The sequence below is a fragment of the Aedes albopictus genome, chromosome 1, assembly GCF_035046485.1.
Source record: "Aedes albopictus strain Foshan chromosome 1, AalbF5, whole genome shotgun sequence".
NCBI lineage: Eukaryota > Metazoa > Arthropoda > Insecta > Diptera > Culicidae > Aedes > Aedes albopictus.
Genome location: NC_085136.1, coordinates 20,412,869 through 20,432,369, shown reverse-complemented (window position 1 = coordinate 20,432,369; position 19,501 = coordinate 20,412,869). Strand labels below are relative to the sequence as shown.

The window sequence follows — 19,501 nt, the reverse complement described above, 5'->3', positions numbered from 1 at the left end:
TCACGCAATCTTTAACTTTGTGGTTGGGTCCGTTACAAGCTAAGCATACCACTCCGGATATGTTTTCCTCTAAAATTTCCTTTTTAAATGGTTCAGCCACGGAATGTGCATTGAGAAAGTTTTTCTCTTTTCCTCGATCACTTCTTCCTGCTTGCGACTGCTTAGTGTCTGTGATGACTGTGACATCGGATGCTGCTGCGACGAGAGTTGACATGTAGGTCGAGAATGTACGTAAGTCGACCGCCATAAACTGCCGTTTGTAAAGTGCCCAATCCAACCGTTGTTGGGCTGGAATCTTTTCCACCAGTTCCTGTAGTAACATCGGATTGCACAAGTGTGCTATCTGTCCTGCTGCCTCCAAATGGTCACATAAATTCTGGACGGCCATACCGAATGAGATCAGTGTATCTAATCGGTCTGATCGTGGTGCCGGCACCTCGCGTATCTTGTTCAACATCGTTTGAATGATCAGTTCTGGTCTGCCAAATAACATGTAGAGTGTGTTTAGCACTTGTGGCACACACGCCGGAAGTAACAACCGACTTTTAACAGCGTCAAAGGCCCTGCCTTGCAATGCTTTCTGAAGCCTGGCCAGGTTCTCGACGTCGGAATATCCACACGCCGTCGTCGAGTTTACATACGCACTATAAAACAAGGGCCAGTCTTCTGGGTCCCCTCGGAATGGAGGAAGGTCCTTGGGCATAACCTGCCTTGCCAGAAGCTGGTGTTGCGTAGGAACGATTTGAAGCTGAGCTAGCGGATTAGGCATCCTTGGATGACTTTGGAAGTTATTCTGACCAAGGAGAACTCCTCCATTTACACCAACATTATTTGCATATCCTGCATCTGGGAACTGCTGGAAGGCCTGGCTACTCCCATTCATCGCGGTGTTGAAAGCCAGCCCAGGAACGAAGTTAGGAAAAGATGCTGCTGATTGCACGAAGGGTGCACTCACGTTTGTTGCTATCCCAGCATAAAATTGTGGTTGTGACAGAGTATTTGTCAACGGATTACCAGCAACCGATGAACCGGTTACAACCGAAAAGTCCGAATGATTCGGAGTAGGACCCACGGTTGGAATCGTAGAGCAGGCTGTCACAACGTTTGTTTGTGTATTGATACCCAACCCTGGTGGCACTCGACTAACTAACCCTCTTGGCATCGCCCCTAAGTGCTGATAACGATTGATTTCAGTCTGCATGTTTGCACCTAGCCAACTATCAGAGGTTAACTGTGATGGTCCGACTGGCATCGAATGAACCGGAGGAATAGTTGTTGTCGGAATGACCACTGACCTACCTTGCGATCCGTGGGCAGTTGACGTCGGGTTTGGGTCAAGTCCGTGCACAGACGTACCTGAAGTGGTCAGAAAGGAACTGATGTCAAACGTATGTGCAGCCGAAATGATTTCCTCTGCCCTTCTGCTCGGTTGAGCAATCGAAAGGTTCCTCATTTCGCCGACCATCTGTTGCATCCAGTTCTGCACTTTATTGGCTCCCGCCGCTGCAGACTGTCCACACAAGCTGTTCCCAATGCCTTTATGCGTGCTGTCAACGATGCCTAACATAGCTTTATTGGCAAGCTTTTTCAATTCCTGCCGCTTCCGTTCCATTTCTTGTCTATGGTTTTCTTCCATCTCCTTCTCCAAGTTTTCACGCTGTTCCTGGATCCACTGAAGGCTAGCCCTTGCCTGGTCTGTTAAGATCGACTGTCTTGGGTTTTCCAGACCCTGTGCAGCAGTCGACATTCCTGGTGGTGGCAACCCGAGTGGTGCACTGGTCGCGATTGACGGTAGACCGGCAGAAGATGTCGTCTCTACAGATGGGACACTACTCACCGGAGTGCTTGTTTGCCCAGGTGGATCGATGGGTGGCAGAATCGAGCAATTACCACACACCCAGCTTCGGTCCGCAACAGATTCATTCACCCCAGCGCATTGGTAATGATACCATTCTTCACACCGTGGACAGAACACCATGTTGTCCAGGTTGTTCGATCGCCGGCAGACTCTACAGTCGTTTCTATCCGTCTCCGGCATCCTTCTGTCCACAGATTCCGCGAAGCAAATTCTTTAAGTTTGTTGGGTAGACTTTCGGACCTCGATACAGAATCGCACGGTGTTTGGTGTGCCGTATTCTTAAAGCTAAGAAAGGAAAATTTATTAATATGGTAAGTTCGAGTTCGGTGTACATACAACTCACAATTTGGTCTTTCAATTCCGGTCTTGCCCAACAAATAATACTTCTCGCTGATCTTCGCAAGATTAGAGTGCAGTTCACCTAGTGAAGGTATCTAATGAGATGACAATCCTGATCAAATAGTTTGAGCTAAACTTACGGTACAATAATTGCGATTCCTTAATATAGAAGAGGTTAGAGATGTAATGCTTGGTTGTGCTAGCCTATATAAAGAAATTCATGTTTAACTTCTAATTGACTTAACTGTCTCAATTACCTTACGAGTTATAATTGAAATAGCTCAAATATAGGCACTCGCGCACAATTCCAAAGGCGTAATTAATTAATTTAGGATGTAAAATACAATGTTTGCGAATGTTCTTAATACATATCACATGCGAATAGATAATGTTTTTAATCTTCTTCTGACCGTTGTGACGTTTCCTCAGTCAGAGACTTCACATCGATGTCATTTTTGACTGACGCCGATTCAGTGCTGCCAGTGTCGTTAACACCTATGTATAATGGAAATTTGAAAGTTGTTTATCAAACTGTCCGTCTCAAGGAGCACTACCACCAGAAGTGTTGCACAATTTAGTGGTTTCCAATCTTGAGTGACGGGCAACGCGAGCTTCTCAAGATCCGCAATTTTTAGGAGAGGTGGATTTTTTTTTTCGGATTCTGCGGCTCAAGGAGCGTGTACTTTGGGGTTGTTCATAAACCACGTAGACTAAAATTTGGCCATCTCAGACCTCCTCTCCCCCTCGTAGACTTTGGTTCATACAAAAATATGGCAATTTATTAGAAGCGTAGACTTTGGCCAGACACCCCTCCCCTCCCCCAAAAAGTCTACGGGATTTCACCCAAGAGTTCCTGATTGAGTTCCTCATAAAATAGCTCATGTGATTTATCCTGGAGTTTTTTTAAGAAGATTTATCCAAGGATACTTCTATCTTCCATGATTCCTCTATAAATTCTTACTAAGTTTTATATCTGCTATGATTTCTCTAGGAACGCCTACCGTATTTGCTCCAGAAGCTCTTGATATGGTTCCTCCAGGAATTTCCCCTGTGCTATCTCAAGGGATTTTTGTAGCTTTTCCCAAAGAGATTTGATTTTCAAGATTCATTCTGCCCAAAATTTTCCCAAGGTTTAATTCTGTCGTTCCTCTTTAAATTTCTACTATTAAGGATCCCTCCAGTCACTCCTGCAAGGATCCTCCAAAAAAGCTCCAATATTCCAACTATTCCTGCTCGAAGAGTCCCAAGCAACACATTTGTCACAGAAGAGTCACGATGGCGTAGGATTTTGCGCAGGAGTCACTGTGACTTACTTCTAACAAATGAATTCTTACTTGCTAGAAGTAAATCGCAGTGACTTCTGCGCCATAAAAACTTGCGCCGCTGTGACTCTTCTATGACCAGTGTGTTACTTGAGGTATTTTCCAAAATTCACCTAGGTTTTCTAGCTGGAACTCATCCAGCACAATTTAATGGAGTTTCTAGAAGATTTCCTCCTCAGATTCCGCTAGAAAACTTCTGTGATTTTTCCAGAAGTTTCTCTAAGGATTCTTTAGAAATTATCTTCTTGATTTCATTTTTCCAGGAATTCTAGATTTTTTTTTTCAGGAATATTTCCTGGGACACCTCCTGGGGTTTTTTAAATAATTACTTTAGGAATTCTATCTGAGTTTTTCTATGGATTCTCACTGTAACCCCTTTCGAAATTCCGACTAGGATTCCGCCAGTGCTAGAATTTCTCCAAAAATTCCTGCTAAAATTTCTACAGAAGTTTCTTATGTATTTATTTAATCCAAATGTGCTGGTAATGTTACCAGGAAAAAATGTTTATTGCGGTAAAAATTTCTCCACGAATTTTCCAGGAATTTCTCCAGAAGTTCCATCATTGATTTTGGAATGTCTTTTGGAGTTCCTTCAAGGGGCCGTGCACAAATTACGTCACGGTCTTAGGGGGGAGGGGGGGGGGTTGCAAAACGTCATGACCCATACGAAAAGTAGTGCGGTCCCATACAAAAAGTGTGACATAGGGGAGAGGGGGATTGAAAAAGGTCGACTTTTGCGTGACATAATTAGTGTATCACCCCCAAGAGTACTTCTGACGATTTTCTGCAAAATTTACTCACAGAACAGACAAAGCGGACTTTTCCGTTACTGGCTACCCAGTATAACATGAAATCGAATTGGCTTCCAATGCTATCTACTGTCATTTGGTTTGGAATTTAAAGGCTATGTTCCAGTAAGGATGTAATGTCAAGAATGAGTATAAGAAGTAATGGTTGTTCTGGATAGCAGGCAAAAGTTAGGTTATATCGAGGTAAAAGTTACGTTATATCGAGGTTACGTTATATCTAGGTATGACTGTATGCAATCAGTAATTCACAATCTGGAGTCACGGGCCATGTTCATTTCTCATAAGCCCAAAGTCCTAGGGGTCCTGGTTTCCAAGGTAACGGTCTATTTGGCGTATAATAATCTAGTATGGGTCTGTTCATAAACCACGTAGACCAACTTTTGGTCATTCAGATACCCCTCATACCCATGAAGCGCAATGAGGCCCAAACCTCAAACCCCCTGAGAAGCCCTGAAACGCTCCTGATATCCCCTGAAACTTTCTGAAATGACTCTAAGACCCCCTGAACCTCCCCCTGGAATCTCTTGAGAACTTATGCAACGTCCCCGAGCGCTCTTGGGATCCCCTACGGCTCCCTCTGGACTCCTCTTATAATCCCCATGGAATCCCCTGAGAACCCCAGAAACTCCTGTAACGTCCCTGAGACCTTTGGAGCCCCTGTTGAATCTCCCTGAGATCCCCTGAAACGCCCCTGCGACTCCTTGGAACTCCCTGAGAATCCCTGAAATGTCATTGAGACCCCCTGAAACGCTTTTGAGACCCCCTGAAACGCTTTTGAGACCCCCTGGAACTTCGCTTGGAACCCCTGAGAACCCCTAGAATGATACTTTGACCTCCTGAAACGCCTCTAAGGCCTCTTGGGACTTCGTTCTCACACTTTCGGTTCTTGAGAAATTCACGTGGCTCGTGACCACATTTATATTGAAGATACTTCTTCTTGAACTACTTTCTTGTTTCTTGTTTTTGTACACTGTGAGATACATATGGGAACCCCTGCCCAAATGGTCCCACGCCCTATGTCACGGTCACTTTGTATATTCCATTTCTCTTGATACTTATTTAACACGCTTTAAAACATTACATTTAATTTTAATAAAGTATGACTCATCATTACGCATCAAAATAAGTTGTACCGCGCATGGTATTTCTTTCTCAAAGAAATGACAAGCGTGACACAACTTCTTCAATCGCAAGCAAATGATTCAACCTGCCACCGCCCATCTAGAATCAATCGCCGTTCCTCTCGACTCGATTCCGATCCCGCGCTCAATGCGCCGTTTCACTATTGTGTGCTAATAGTAAATAATTGAGATGTCGGTCGGCCAACCCGCCTCGTAGGTAGGTCGTGTTGGCTTGGATCGAGGTTGTCTAGTTTGTCTGATCACACCCGCGTCGTGTCGACTAGGCACTATAATACTTATTTACAAATAAACTTCTCCCCAACCAATGGAGGCCAAGAACCTCACTGGACTGGACCGTAAGATCGATCGTAGGTGGATCGTAAAATGTTGAAAACTCAGGTGGTTGTCATGTCGACGAGGTCCAGTCAAATCATCCGACGAGGCGAATGATGTCACTCACCCACCACACCAGTGTCTGTCTCGTCGGTCGCTGTCATGAGATCACAAATTCTTCGAGTTGTTTCTGAAAATGGACATTTAATTGAAAACTAATTGATCGCTTGACGTTGTTGATGTGCCGAAAGGCTGCGGGATCACGCTGAAACATGGATTTTACGGAATCAAATGTTACTAAAGATATATTAATTCGCTCAGCTAGAGAACATATTAAGTCGTTATCAATGAGAAAGGCTCTGTCACCGTTAGGTGGTTTAATATCGGTTTATTATTACATATACCCCATCAACAAACAATCAATTGTATAATTATGCGCTTGCGTCGACCGCCGGTAGTAGTAATCCTTGATCTGACTAATTCCCCACATTTCTGTGCTTCTCTATTCTATTTCCAGTGCGGGGCTACGACAACCATGCCAAGTGCGGTCTGGTCTGGATTCCGCATGTCGTCGCCTACCGGTGTCGGACCTGTGGCATCTCGCCGTGCATGTCCATCTGTCGGGATTGCTTCAAGCGGGGCAACCACACGGATCACGATTTCAACATGTTCCTCTCGCTGGCCGGCGGAGCGTGCGACTGTGGCGATACCTCCGTAATGAAGGCGGAAGGTTTCTGCAGCGATCACGGGATCAACAACTGTCAGAACAAATCGCCGGTCCCAGATGACCTGATGGTGGTGGCGGAAGCCATGATGCCACGATTGCTGCTGCGGCTGCTGCTGCACTTCCGTGACAACAATGCCAAAAACCACAACTCGACGGTCTACAGCCGGACGGCCAAATACTGTGATGACTACTGTAGTATGCTGATGGAGTTCAACAACATGGGCGAACTGATGCGGCGGGTGATGACCAAAGCGCTAATAGACGAGCAAACCTACCGGAAGCTGGTGGAACCTCCGTTTCCGCAAAATTCCTACGGAAATTTTCTCGAATACGGCCGGCGGAAGTACGAGGAAGCGGTACGGTTGTTTCCCTCGCCGGAACCACCCGACGAATACAAACACCTGCCCGCGCTGGGCCAAACGATCGTTCACAAAACCCTCCTCGAAGAGTTCATCTTTTGGACGTTCAAGTACGAGTTCCCGCAGAATATTGTGTGCTTCCTGCTGAACATGCTGCCCGATCAAGACTATAAGGTATGTTATTTATTTACTAACAAAAACTTGAAATACTCAAATCGAAATAATCTCAGGTATAATACGATCAGATCATAAAAATGAGATACCGTCAGTGTACCAGTAGCCGCTTGTATTTCATTTGATGTGATATGATGTAAAAGTATAGCCTAAAATCTACCGTTCTGTATAAGACCCCAAAGCGATACGACGCTGCGGGCAAGTTACCTGTGGGTTAACGGAAATCAATTTTTGAGTCCCTCCAGGATTTTTTCTACGATCCCGACAGGAAAATTATATCAAATTTATATCATATTGTGTTATGATGTTATAATATTTTTCTATAACTAAATATGTTATAAACTAGATGCAGGATGATGTTAAAATATCTAAAGTTGTAACAAAAATGCACTAGGTTAATCAAGAATATAACCTATTTTGTTATAATTGTATCAAAATTATAACAAAATATGATTTCAATTTTAGCCTCAGGATAACTAGTTTCTATCAAAATTTGATATAATTTTGTAACATTATTTTTCAAATGCCGAAGACTCAAAACTAAATTTTAATGTAATGAGTTATCAAACAACATTTATAACATAATGTGATATAATTGAGTTATAGTATTTTGAAAACACCATGGATGTTGAACATGATTATATCCCAGTGAGTTATAAATATCATGGTTTGTTAGGATTATGTTATGTTTTTGTTACAATTTTCTAGTCGGGATCCCTCGAGAATTTGCTTTTAAGATTTCACACATAACTCCTAGAGGGATTTCTCAAAGCAATTATGTATTTCCAAGATTTCTACAGAACACTATTTAAGATTTTTTCAGGGATTCTATTTGGGATTCTAACAGGAATTCTTTCTTGGGTTTCTCCTGGAATGGTCATAACTTTTAGATTTAAATGTGATCCTCCTCCTCTTCTTGGCGTAACGTCCTCACTGGGACAAAGCCTGCTTCTCAGCTTAGTGTTCTATGAGTACTTCCACAGTTATTAACTGAGAGCTTCCTCTGCCAATGACCATTTTGCATGTGTATATCGTGTGGCAGGCACGAAGATACTCTATGCCCAAGGAAGTCAAGGAAATTTCCTTTACGAAAAGATCCTGGACCGACCGGGAATCGAACCCATCACCCTCAGCATGGTCATGCTGAATACCCGTGCGTTTACCGCCTCGGCTATATGGGCCCTAATGTGATCCTATTTCCTGTGATTCCCAGGCAAAACATCTTTTGAGAATTCCTAATAGGACTTAATCGAGAATTTCATTCGCGCTACATTTTAGCTGGGGTTCAAAAGGAATTCTCAGAAGCAAACACTAACTAGTGGAATCTCTGTATACAATACTATTAGAGTCCCTAAAGAAAATTCCGGAGAATTCCGTAAAGAATTTCGAAGTTTGATAAGAAGCTTTCATTTGAGATATTGGAAGCTTAAATTTCTTTGCTGATATTTTTTTGAAAAACAATTTTCCTTAAGCTTTTTAATGCCAGCACTTATACCCTAAGAATTAAAGAAGGGAATTCTGGAGAAATCACAAAAATAATTGTTCAAGGAATCCCAAAAAACTATCTCGATAAATGCCTAAAATTACGCCTTGATAAATCTCAGAACGAATTCTTGGGGGAAATTTAGATGTTACTACTAGGCAAAGGAACGTGGAATCCCATAGGATTCCATAACAACTTCTTACGAAGTCTAGCTCTAGATGTTTGTTCTTGGATTTCCTCAACAAGTTATTCTAGAATGGTTCATGGTAATCACATTTCATTCTTATCTCGTCAATAAAATGAGGAAAAAATAATGAAGGATTCCTAGATCGACTTATTGAAAGAATTCCTGAAGGAAATATTTGAGGAATTTTCTGAAAATTTCGAGATGAAATACCTGAGGTGATCCTAAAAAACCCCTGAAAGAATTATGTAATGAACTCAGGAGGTATTTTTAAATTATCTCCTAGAGGCATTTCCGTAGAAACTCTTGGACGAATCTTTCGGAAATTTCTCTGGAGTTCCTCAGGAAAGTCCTTTAGAGTTTAGAAGTTCCTTCAAGGACTTCTCCAGGAATGCCTTCACACAATACTTTAAGAAATTCCTTCAAGTGTTCCTCCAGAATATTCTTCAATGTTTTTCTTCAGAAATGCTTTCAAATTTGTCAAACATATTTCTCAAAGCACGCTCTGAGATTTCTCCTAGGATTTCTTCAAAAATACCTTCAAAGGCTCCTTCAGAAATTCCTAGAGTGATTCCTCCAGGAATTTCTCCAAGGATTTTCAACAGCAATCTTTCTAAGGATTGTTTCAGAAATTTCTCCAAGAAGTTCCTCTACAGATTCCACAAGGCATTCCTCTAGTGCTCCCCAAGGATATCTCCATTGATTTTCATAGAAAAATATTATTTTTTAGATTTTTCTATAAGTTTTACTGAGAATCGTTTTAGGAGTTACTCCAAGAAATTTCCCGATTTTTTTTTTCAAACAGTCCTCTAGGATCTTGTACCGACTTTTCGAACCCTCTAAACAGAATACGCGTATCTGTCAAAGAATAAGCAACATAGGGCGGAATTAAAAGGTACCAAACTGATTCCACTCATTAGAAGTCCTCTAGGAATTCTTCCTAGTAATCCTCCAGTATACTTTCATAGGACTTCCCCTGGCAATTCTTCCAAAAGTTATGGAAAAAAATGTTCAAATATTTCCCCAACAATTCTTCCAAGGCTTTAAAAAAATCCTGCATTTATTCAGGAATTCCTCTAGAAAATTCTTCTGAACATTTTTTAGGAATAATCTCATGGATTTCACCGGTTATGATTCCTACAATTCCTCTCTGGAATCCCCAAGAAATGTACTATATTGTTGATAATTTCTCCAGGATTTCTACAAGGATTGTATAAGCTATTATTTTTCAAAAATGCGACCAAAGATTTCTCCAGGTACTCCATTAAGAATTCCCTAAAAGATTTCCCTGGAAATTCATCTAACGATTTCTTCAATTTTTGTTCATGTGCTAGTTCTTCACTCAGTGCGTGCTTTGAACAATTCCTTAGAATTTCAATAGAACTTTATACAAGGGCTTTTTAACAAGTTCTTTTACAAAAAAAAAACGATTCCCCAAGAATTTTCTCTAGAACTTTTAGAGAAATGCTTCTAACAATTCTTCTAAAGATTTTTTCCCAAAAATACCTTCAAGAATTCGTAAATTATTCTCCTAGGACCTCTCCAAAAGTGCCACAAAAAATATCTGCGCGGATTCTAGCAGAATTTGTTCTAGGAATCCCACCATAGATTTCTTGAAAAATGCCTTCAGACAATTCTTTAATTTTTTTCCATGGATTCTTTCATAAATGTATAAAAAAAACTACAGGGATTCTCCCAAAGACTCTTAGGGTCTTAGAGGTAATTTTCCAAAGATTCATCCATGCGTGTTTTCTGAAATACCTTCAAGACTTTTTCAAAGGATTCCTTCAAGGATGTCCCTAGAATTTTCTCTAATGATTCATAATTTTCCAAAGATTTATACAGGAATCCCCTCAAAGATTCTTCCAGGAACGCTTCCGAGGAACACTCAAGAAAATACTCCAATTATTCTTCCAGGATTTCCTCCAGAAATCTCTGCAAAGATTCCTCCAAGATCTTTTTAAAATGATTCCTCTAGGGGTTTCCAAGGATTCTTGCTAAAATTCTTGAAAGGATTTCTCCAGGAATATCTCTAGAATTTTTCAACGGATCCCTCTAGGAATTATCCTCAAGGAAGTCACGGAGGAATCATTGGATGAATTCCTAAAATAAAATAAAATCCTTAGAGAAAAAAAATGGAAAAGTCGTTGGAGGAATTCTTGGAGAATTTGGTATATTTTTGGAAGATCTTCCGTAGAAGTCTAGAGAACAAATTCTTTGAAGAGTTATTGGAATCAGTAGAGGAATCCTTGGAGGAATTTTCCTGGGAATGTTTGAAGAAACTCTTGGAAGATTTCTGAAGAATCCCTTGCAGGTATTTATGGGGAAGCTTCTAGAAGGTTTGGTGAGGGAACTCGCACTGAAATTGTACGATGCATTCCTCCCGGAGAAATCCTTGGAATACTTCTTAGAGAAATAGTTTTGAGAATTTAAAGATTATCTGGGAGAATTAAAAGCTTACCCCTTGGTCGGCGAATCGTGTTGACGTGACATTGCATTACTTTCTCTTTGTCATTGCACTTCCTCTTTGACATTGCACTACTTCCTCTTTGTCTCTTACACTCGTTCCTTTGATTTCTTGGATGTATAAGGCTGGTGTTACTCACGACTCGTGAATCACGAGAACTAGGGTTATATGCGAGTCAATTCTTCTTGTTGACCTTTCCGCTCCTGAAGTCAGACACCTTCGACATTTCTTTCGGATTCAACTTTAATGCTTAAAGGGCCAACCTCTTAGTCTTGGTACTGCGACTGCCTTACCCAGTACTGTGTCGAAGAACGCGTATCGTTGCTAACCCCTGTAAAATTTGCCCTCTAACTCTCTACTTTTCTACCTCTCCACCTATGACTTCATAGAGCAGCAGTCTGGTGCTAGATAGCATCATAGAGCCCTAGCGTAATGGTCGTCAGTCAATACTTCCCGTATTGAACCGTTTACGTCGAGTTCTTTCCTCAGTTTCTCACGTACCGGACATTCTAGTAATATGTGTGGTACGTCTAGTATTTCTCCGCAACCCTGATAATAGACCGTATTGTCACGAAATCTTGACCCTTGATTGAGCATTTCTCACTAAAGAATACTAGGGTTATATCATCGGCGTACACTATGAGGTGTACTCCTGGGGGTATGCGTCCAAAGACTGAGTTCATGGCAATGAAAAACAGTGTGACTAAGATGACAGACCCTTTCGGAATGTCATTGTCGACCAACCTCGGGGAGAAGGTGGCTCCTGCCTTCAAGACTCGAAAACTGCCATTACGTAGGTAGTTAGCTACGTAGATATATTCCATCTCTTGAGGATAGTCAGGATCGGGAGTCTCCATGTTAGGTCTTAGGCCTTGGAGAGATCTACTGAGATTACATATATGTGCAGGTCCTCACTCGACGCTTTTTCTAAAAGACAATCAAGCTCAGAATAGAACATCTCCGCACCGTAGCCGCATTGGAATACATGTTGCTGTGGGTGTATTCGTTCAAACCTTTCCAGCTCTGTTGACACGTGACGGTTATAACCTATAGCCATCCGCTTGAGTGTTCTCCCTATGCAACTAAGTTGTGTTATTGGTCTCGTCCTTCCCCTCTTTGGGGATAGGAATTACTAGCCCTTTTTCTACTCATCAGGTATAACTCCAGTATGCCATACCCGGTTTATTGTGTCAAGCAAGGCCAACCGGTCGATAAGTATCTGAAAGGATAGGATACCCAATATCGTCAGGACCCGCAGCTTTTCCAGTGCCATGACTAAGTGCCCAATTGAGCTCGTTCAAACTGAAAACCTTATTGTCGTCTATTTATAGACTAAGGTTGCTGTCGTCTTCAAGTGAGTAGCAGAACTCGGCTTCTACCAATGACTTGGCGTGTAAGAAGGGTTCGATGAAATTGCTGTTTGCCGACATCTTGGCAAATTGATCAACATAGACCAGAGCGACCGTACTTGCATCATCATTGGTGAAGTTGATCTCTGCTTCTATGACTGTTTCCGCGTGTCTGTTTTACCACTGACAGCTTTGACCTTCCAGCCCAAAGTCAGCCAACGCGCCCTCTTTGGCCTTCCAAATGATCCTCCTAGCCCTAGCACACGCAAGTCGCAACTCTTTGGATTTACCAGGTCTCGCGGGGTCAGCCCGGTAGACCTCGGTATTTCACCATGATACTCTTTTTCTGCCACCATTACCGCCTGCCTTTGAAGTGTGACCAACGGCGGAATCCCGGTTAATCCCCCCTATCCCACTCGGTAGGAGCCAGTACGTCATGATCGACAGGGAGTTGGCGACGGATATCTCGAAGGAAGTCGTGCCAGCCTGCCTTCTCAATACTTCACCTAAGTCTTGTCACAGTAGACGAGGGGTATACGGCCTAAGAGAATTGGGAAGTACATAGTAGTACAACGAGCGAACGTTCATTTTCAGTTAGAGGTGGAATCCAAGCCAGTGAGTTCACTCTGCACGGTAACAGCGTCGCTTTCGCAATCCGGTTCCAAGGCCACGGAAGGATCGGAGTTGAATCCCTCTTTGCCTGGGTGACTTGTATGGGATTCAGACTTTTAAGATGTTAGCGACTGCAGACAGAGAGAGCGAATCAGAAAGAGCAAATATAGAAGTTTAGTGTTTATGAACTTTTTTGTGACCAGTACGGTACTACTTCTGATAGATCTCTGATGAAACCCTCTGAAAACCCTTGGAACCCCCTGAAACCAACTGATTGGCCTTGAAACGTCTTGAAATCCCTCTGTAAACCTTGCGTAATTCTCCTCAGATCCCGTAATCTCCTCTTTCATCTGTTCTAAAGGCCCCCTAAATCCCTCTGGGATCTTCTCAATCCACTGAAACGCCTTGAAAAGCATTTAAACTCTTCTCCACCCTAACGAAACCCCTTAAGACCCCCGACGTTCTGTTAAGCTCCCCTGGAGCGTTCTCAAATCCAATGAAATACACTTGAACGCATTAAAATCTTTCTTAAACCCCCATAATACTCCAGTAAACTTCTTAAGCCAATTCCCGGAGTTCCCTCAAAAAACGCCTTGAAACCCACTTGACTCTTACAGATACTTTTCGTACATCCCCTTGCTTGCAGCAATTCTCGGAAACTTGGAAACTTCAAGAAATTTTCTGCAAACCATTTAAACGCCTTGAAATCCTTCTACTGAGAGACGAACCAGCCAAGGGCTGAAAGTCTCTTTAATAAAGCTAAATCAATCAATCAAAACAATTGAAATCCTTTTTCAACCCCCTGAAGCTCACCTGATTATCCTCGACACCATGAAACGCCTTGAAATCCTGATGAAACATCTCTGAAGATCTCCTGAAAACCCCGGAAGACCTCTAAAACACACGAAATTCCCCTTAAATATCTTGACACATCTCTGAAATACTCCCGGTGATCGCTCAAATCCCTGCGGGGAGATGGCAAAAATGGCATCACCACTATATCTATCACCTCTATCCTCCCCTGCAACGTTAAAATTCATTCAACATTTTCGATAACATTTTTTTAGGAGATTATGGGGGATACCCTGAAGAAGTTCAATGACAAATTTCTGGAGGGGTGGTTTTAAATTTTCCGTATTTCCAGGAAGATTTAAGATAATATGAAAGTCTTAAGAATAAAATGAAGAAAAAAAAAAGGAATTCAAAAAACATCAAAACATGCCTTTTGACCAGCAAGTTTCAAAAAGAACACTATTTTGCCCTGGCTTTTCTAGTTTCAAAAACGTGGATTTTCACATAGCCCCTAGCACAAAGTTTGAAGAAAACATTAAATTCAACATAACACTTGTGGTACCCCACAAATTCTAATATCATTCCTCTATCGTTTCAGGAGCACCTAACCCGCACCTTCGTCATGCACTACTGCCGGATACCGAGCGTGCTGGAGATGTCCAACGATCCGGACACGCTGAGCAACCGGGTGGTCCACATGAGCGTCCAGCTGTTCTCGAACGAAAGCCTTGCTCTGAAAATGGTCGAAGAGCTCAGCCTGCTGCACGTGATGATCATCAGCCTGAAGCAGATGATGTCAAAGATCCTGATCGCGAACACGTTGCATGGTGAGATTAATTGTTGCTGTCCCCGAAAACCAAATTTTACGCAATTCTTGTTGTTCATTTTTAGATCCATCGCGGAACTTCCACTACGTGATCGACTGCGCAAAGCGGGTGATGAAGGATCACTGCTACTGGCCGCTGGCGTCCGACTTTAACAATGTGTTGTCGCACGAATCAGTCGCGCTGGTGTTCCTCAAGGATGACAACCTGATCGACATGTGGTTCCAGTTTCTGTCGATGTTGCAAGGTGAGTGTTTTCCTAGTTTCGCAATACAAAGGGATTTAATATCTTACTCCGGTCCCGATCGTCAGGCATGAACGTAAACATCCGGGAAACGGGCAGCCATGTGGAGTTCGAACCAAGTTCCTACTATGCGGCCTTCAGCTGCGAACTCGAGGCCAGCGCCTATCCGATGTGGTCGATAATTTCGCACCTCAAGGATCCCTCGCATGCCCCGCTGGCCAAGAAGATCATGCTGTTCTGCGTGAACTACCTGCAGGACTGGCTGGACGCGGTGAACTTCTACCAGCATCCGAAGTTCAATAAGGTAAGTGCTGGGGAATCCATCTGTATAGTGACAATTCAGATTGTAACAATTCATTCCTTTTAGGAGGAGCTGTATCGAGCATCGTTTCATTATCCGCTGCATCGCTATCTCGCAGCGTTCATCTGCCAAGGTGTGAAGAAGATGGGTATGTCGCTGAGCGATATCCTCCCGTCGGCGGAGCTGCTGCCGAAACTGATGATGCATCCACTGCGAGTTCAGGTAAGTCCTAAACATTCTCTTTGATATGGTCTTCGTGAAGATAAGGTTTATGTAGGGAGCAAATTAAGGTTATCACGTCAACTACATCGGATATGAGTTTAGTCGTCGGAGGTGTGGGTTACTTAATCTTTTAACAACAGTGAGATTAGTGTAATCAATATAGTCCAGAAAAGGCCAAATCTGGAGAACCGACCCTTAATCAGAGCATTTTGGGAGATTCCTAATTAGTTCTACTCCTGGGATTTCTAAATGGGTTCTTCCTAGAATTTTATCAAGACTTTCTCCCCGGATTTCTCCCAGACATATTCGCGAGATTTCTTTCAGTTTATCTTGGGATTGCTGCAGGGGTTTCTCTCGGAATATTTCCCGGAGGTATTTCCGGAATTTATTACTTTCGCAGAGTTCCTCCTAAGTTCTTCTTCTTCTGTATGGCTCTACGTTCCCACTGGAACCTGGCCTGCCTCTCTCCAACTTAGTGTTCTTTGAGCACTTCCACAGTTATTAATTGGAGGGCTTTCTTTGCCAGCCATTGCATGAATTAGTATATTGTGATGCAAGCACAATGATACACTATGCCCAGGGAGTCGAGAAAATTTTCCCGACCGGAACGGGAATCGAACCCGCCGTCTCCGGATTGGCGATCCAAAGCCCTCACCACTAGGCTAACTGGAGACCCCTCCTAAGTAATTCTTCCCAATAATCGCAGTGCTCTGGAGTCATAGGGCACTGCAAGCCGCGGTGCCTATGGTGAAATATGGCTGAATGCGGACTCTGGCGGGAGGACTTCTTCTGGGATTCCGACGGTAATTTCCACCGGGATTTCTTCAGGTATCTCTTCCGGGGTTCACTCAGAGATTTATTCTGAGATTCCCGCAGGAATTTCTTCCAGGATTATTCCAGAAATTCCTTACCGAATTTCTCCAGGAATTAATTGTGAGATTCGTCCAGGAGTTCCTTCAGTGATTCCTCCACGAGTTGCTTCTGAGATGCATCCAGAAGTTCCTTCTGGGATTGCTCCAGGATTTCTTTTTGAGATTCCTCTGGAAGTTTCTTATGTTAATCCTCTGGTATTCCTCTAGGCATTCTTCATATGATTCATCCAGATGTCCTTGATGGTATTCATACAGAAATTCTTTCTTCAAGGAAATTCTTACAGGATTCTGCTCTGGTCAATCACGGAGTAGCAACTACGAATTGTGCGGTCATCTATGCTCATGCTCATGCTCATGCTCAAGGAAATTCTTACAGGATTCCTATATTAATTCCTTCCGGGATTCCTTCAGGAACTCTTTTAGCAGTTACTTCACGAGTTCCTCCCATAGTTCCTTATTCAATTTCTCCTGGTTTTTCTTCTGAGGTTACACATTAGTGACATCTGGGATCGTTCCAAAATTTCACCTGGAATATCTTCTGGGATTATTACAGAAGTTCTTTTCGGGATTGCGCAACAGTAATTCTTTCCGGGATTTCTTCAGGACTACCTTCCGTTATTCTTTCAGGAATCGGCCAGGAATTCAATTCATGATTCCTCTAGGAGTTCCTTCATGGATTTCTCCAAGAATAATTTCTGGGGTTCGTAGAGGAATTCCATCCGGTGTTCCTCCAAGAACTACTTGCCGTGTTCCATCTAGAACATCTATTAAGGCTCCATTAGAAACTTCTGCCGCTCCAGCAACTTCTTCCGGAATTTCTTCATCAGCTCCTTCCGTAATTTCTCTGGGATCTTCTCCCGGGATTTCCACAGAAGTTGCATCTGGAAATCTCGCATGAGTTTCTTATAAAATTCCTAGAGCACTTCGTTGAGGAATTCCTCCAACAACGTGTCAAGAAATATCTACAGCAGTTTAGCTGGGAATCGCTACAAGAGTTCTTTATAAGTTTTCTTCAATAGTTCCTGCCAAAATTGGAGACATTCCAAAAAAGACTGGAGGAATCTCAGATGAAATTTGTAGAGCAATAACCTGGGATAATTTGTAGAGGAATTTCATAAGAAACTCATGGAGGAAGTTCGGCAGGAATTTCTAGAGAAATCCTAAAAGAAAACTCTTACTCAATTTTTGAAGGAATCCCGAAAGGAGTTCCTGGAGATATTCTGGAGAATAACTGAAGGAACTCCTGGAGAAATCCTGAAACATTTTTGGAGAGAACACGAGAGGAATTTCCGGAGTAATCTCACGATCGCATCGCGGCCACACAGAGGCTTGCACTATAAACAAAACCTCACAAATTCTCATACAAAAACTAAACATCGTTCTCAAAATTTTGAAGGCAATTCTATATACCAATTCCATTCATACGGGTTGAATCACGCTCGTCGTCTACGCTTATCGTAAGTATGGTAAACTGCATAAACAACGCGTTGCAACGTTTCATTTATCTCATCGTCTGTACTTAGCGTTTACGCACTTTCTTATTCTATGCTTTGATCTTGTGACTAAGTTCATCATATCGCGGATTCTTCGAAATGGGTTTGACCGATAGTAATTCTTAGAAATGGTTTATGCCATTGACATGTTCATAAGCTAATTTTGTTAGTCGGTTGTGCGTCACTACTAACGAATGTGACTGAAATATAATCCCGTCAAATTTATATCAAACTGCTTACATACAGTAGACGTTCGATAAGTGCAACTTGTTTACGTTTTACTTACCGAATGAAATTCGATAACTGCTACAACTGACAGACGTCACATAACTGTCAGTTGTTGCAAAATGTAACCAATGTGCATATGAAAAACATCGCATTGCAACAAAAGTGCATACGAAAAACATCGCATCGTTATTGACATTTGATTTTGACGGATAGCGGTGCGATAACTGCAAAATTGTTGCACTTAGCGGACTTGCAGTTAAAAAGCATTGCAGTTAAAGCGTTTGCACCGAGCGAACGTCTACTGTATACATAAAACTTGAGTTTTACGGAAATTATGAGATTGCGTTGCTGTAAAAGTTCTTTAGCCGTTATGTGGCCGGCAAACTTTTTGCTTTTTTCTACACCGTATATTTTAAATGGGCGCTGGGTACCCGGGTACCCTGCCGGCCACATAAGGGTTAGTTTTGTTTCTCAGTTAGGTTGCGCTTCAATATTGAGCATAATACATGGCAAAATATTTTAAAAACTCCGAAATATCCGGTGTTATCCTGAAATTTCTCTTGGAGCTCCTACCCTCGAATTCCTCTTGGAATTCTTCCCCTGGAGTTCCTCTTGGAATTCCTCCCCTAGAATTCCTCTTGGAATTTCTTCCCTTCAATTCTTCTTGGAATTCCCCTGGAGTTCCTCTTGGAATTCCCTTGGAACTCCTCGTGGAATTCCCCTAGAATTTCTCCTGGAATTCCCCTGGAATCCCTCTTGGTGTGTAAGTAGTGACGGCTCGGCAGCTGGAGGCCAGATTTACGCGCGCGTTGCCTTCGGTGCCCCGATTTAGTTTTTTTTCCATTTGCTTTTTGCGCTTTTTGATCTGATTGATGGCAGAGGAAGAAGACCCGGATTCAGTCAGTATGTGTAGTGACGGCTCGGCAGCTGGAGGCCAGATTCGCGCGCGCGTTGCCTTCGGTGCTCCGATTTAGTTTTTCTGTTTTTCATTTGCTTTTTGCGCTTTTTGATCCGATTGATGGCAGAGGAAGAAGACCCAGCTTCAGTCAGTGTGTGTAGTGACGGCTCAGCAGCTGGAGGCCAGATTCGCGCGCGCGTTGCCTTCGGTACCCCGATTTAGTTTTTATCCATTTGCTTTTTGCGCTTTTTGATCCGATTGATGGCAGAGGAAGAAGACCCGGCTTCAGTCAGTGTGTGTAGTGACGGCTCGGCAGCTGGAGGCCGGATTCGCGCGCGCGTTGCCTTCGGTGCTCCGATTTAGTTTTTTTTCGTTTCGCATTTTTGGTTCGATTGATGGCAGGCGATTATTCGGTGAGTTTGTTCCTAGTTATTCTCTTTCTATAGATTCTACATCAATTATTATATTAATACAATTTTATACCATATAT

General features: G+C 42.6%; 1 protein-coding gene across 1 annotated transcript in view; it reads left to right on the top strand.

The window, feature by feature from the left end:
• LOC109433612 (E3 ubiquitin-protein ligase Ubr3) overlaps positions 1 to 19,501 on the top strand; it is a 229,740-nt gene that overhangs the window by 97,782 nt on the left and 112,457 nt on the right. Inside the window, exons 3-7 of the mRNA XM_029861117.2 lie at positions 6,300 to 7,042; positions 14,528 to 14,756; positions 14,821 to 15,000; positions 15,066 to 15,301; positions 15,365 to 15,520. Coding sequence (XP_029716977.1) covers positions 6,300 to 7,042; positions 14,528 to 14,756; positions 14,821 to 15,000; positions 15,066 to 15,301; positions 15,365 to 15,520 — 1,544 coding nt within the window. The remainder of the gene's footprint in view (positions 1 to 6,299; positions 7,043 to 14,527; positions 14,757 to 14,820; positions 15,001 to 15,065; positions 15,302 to 15,364; positions 15,521 to 19,501) is intronic.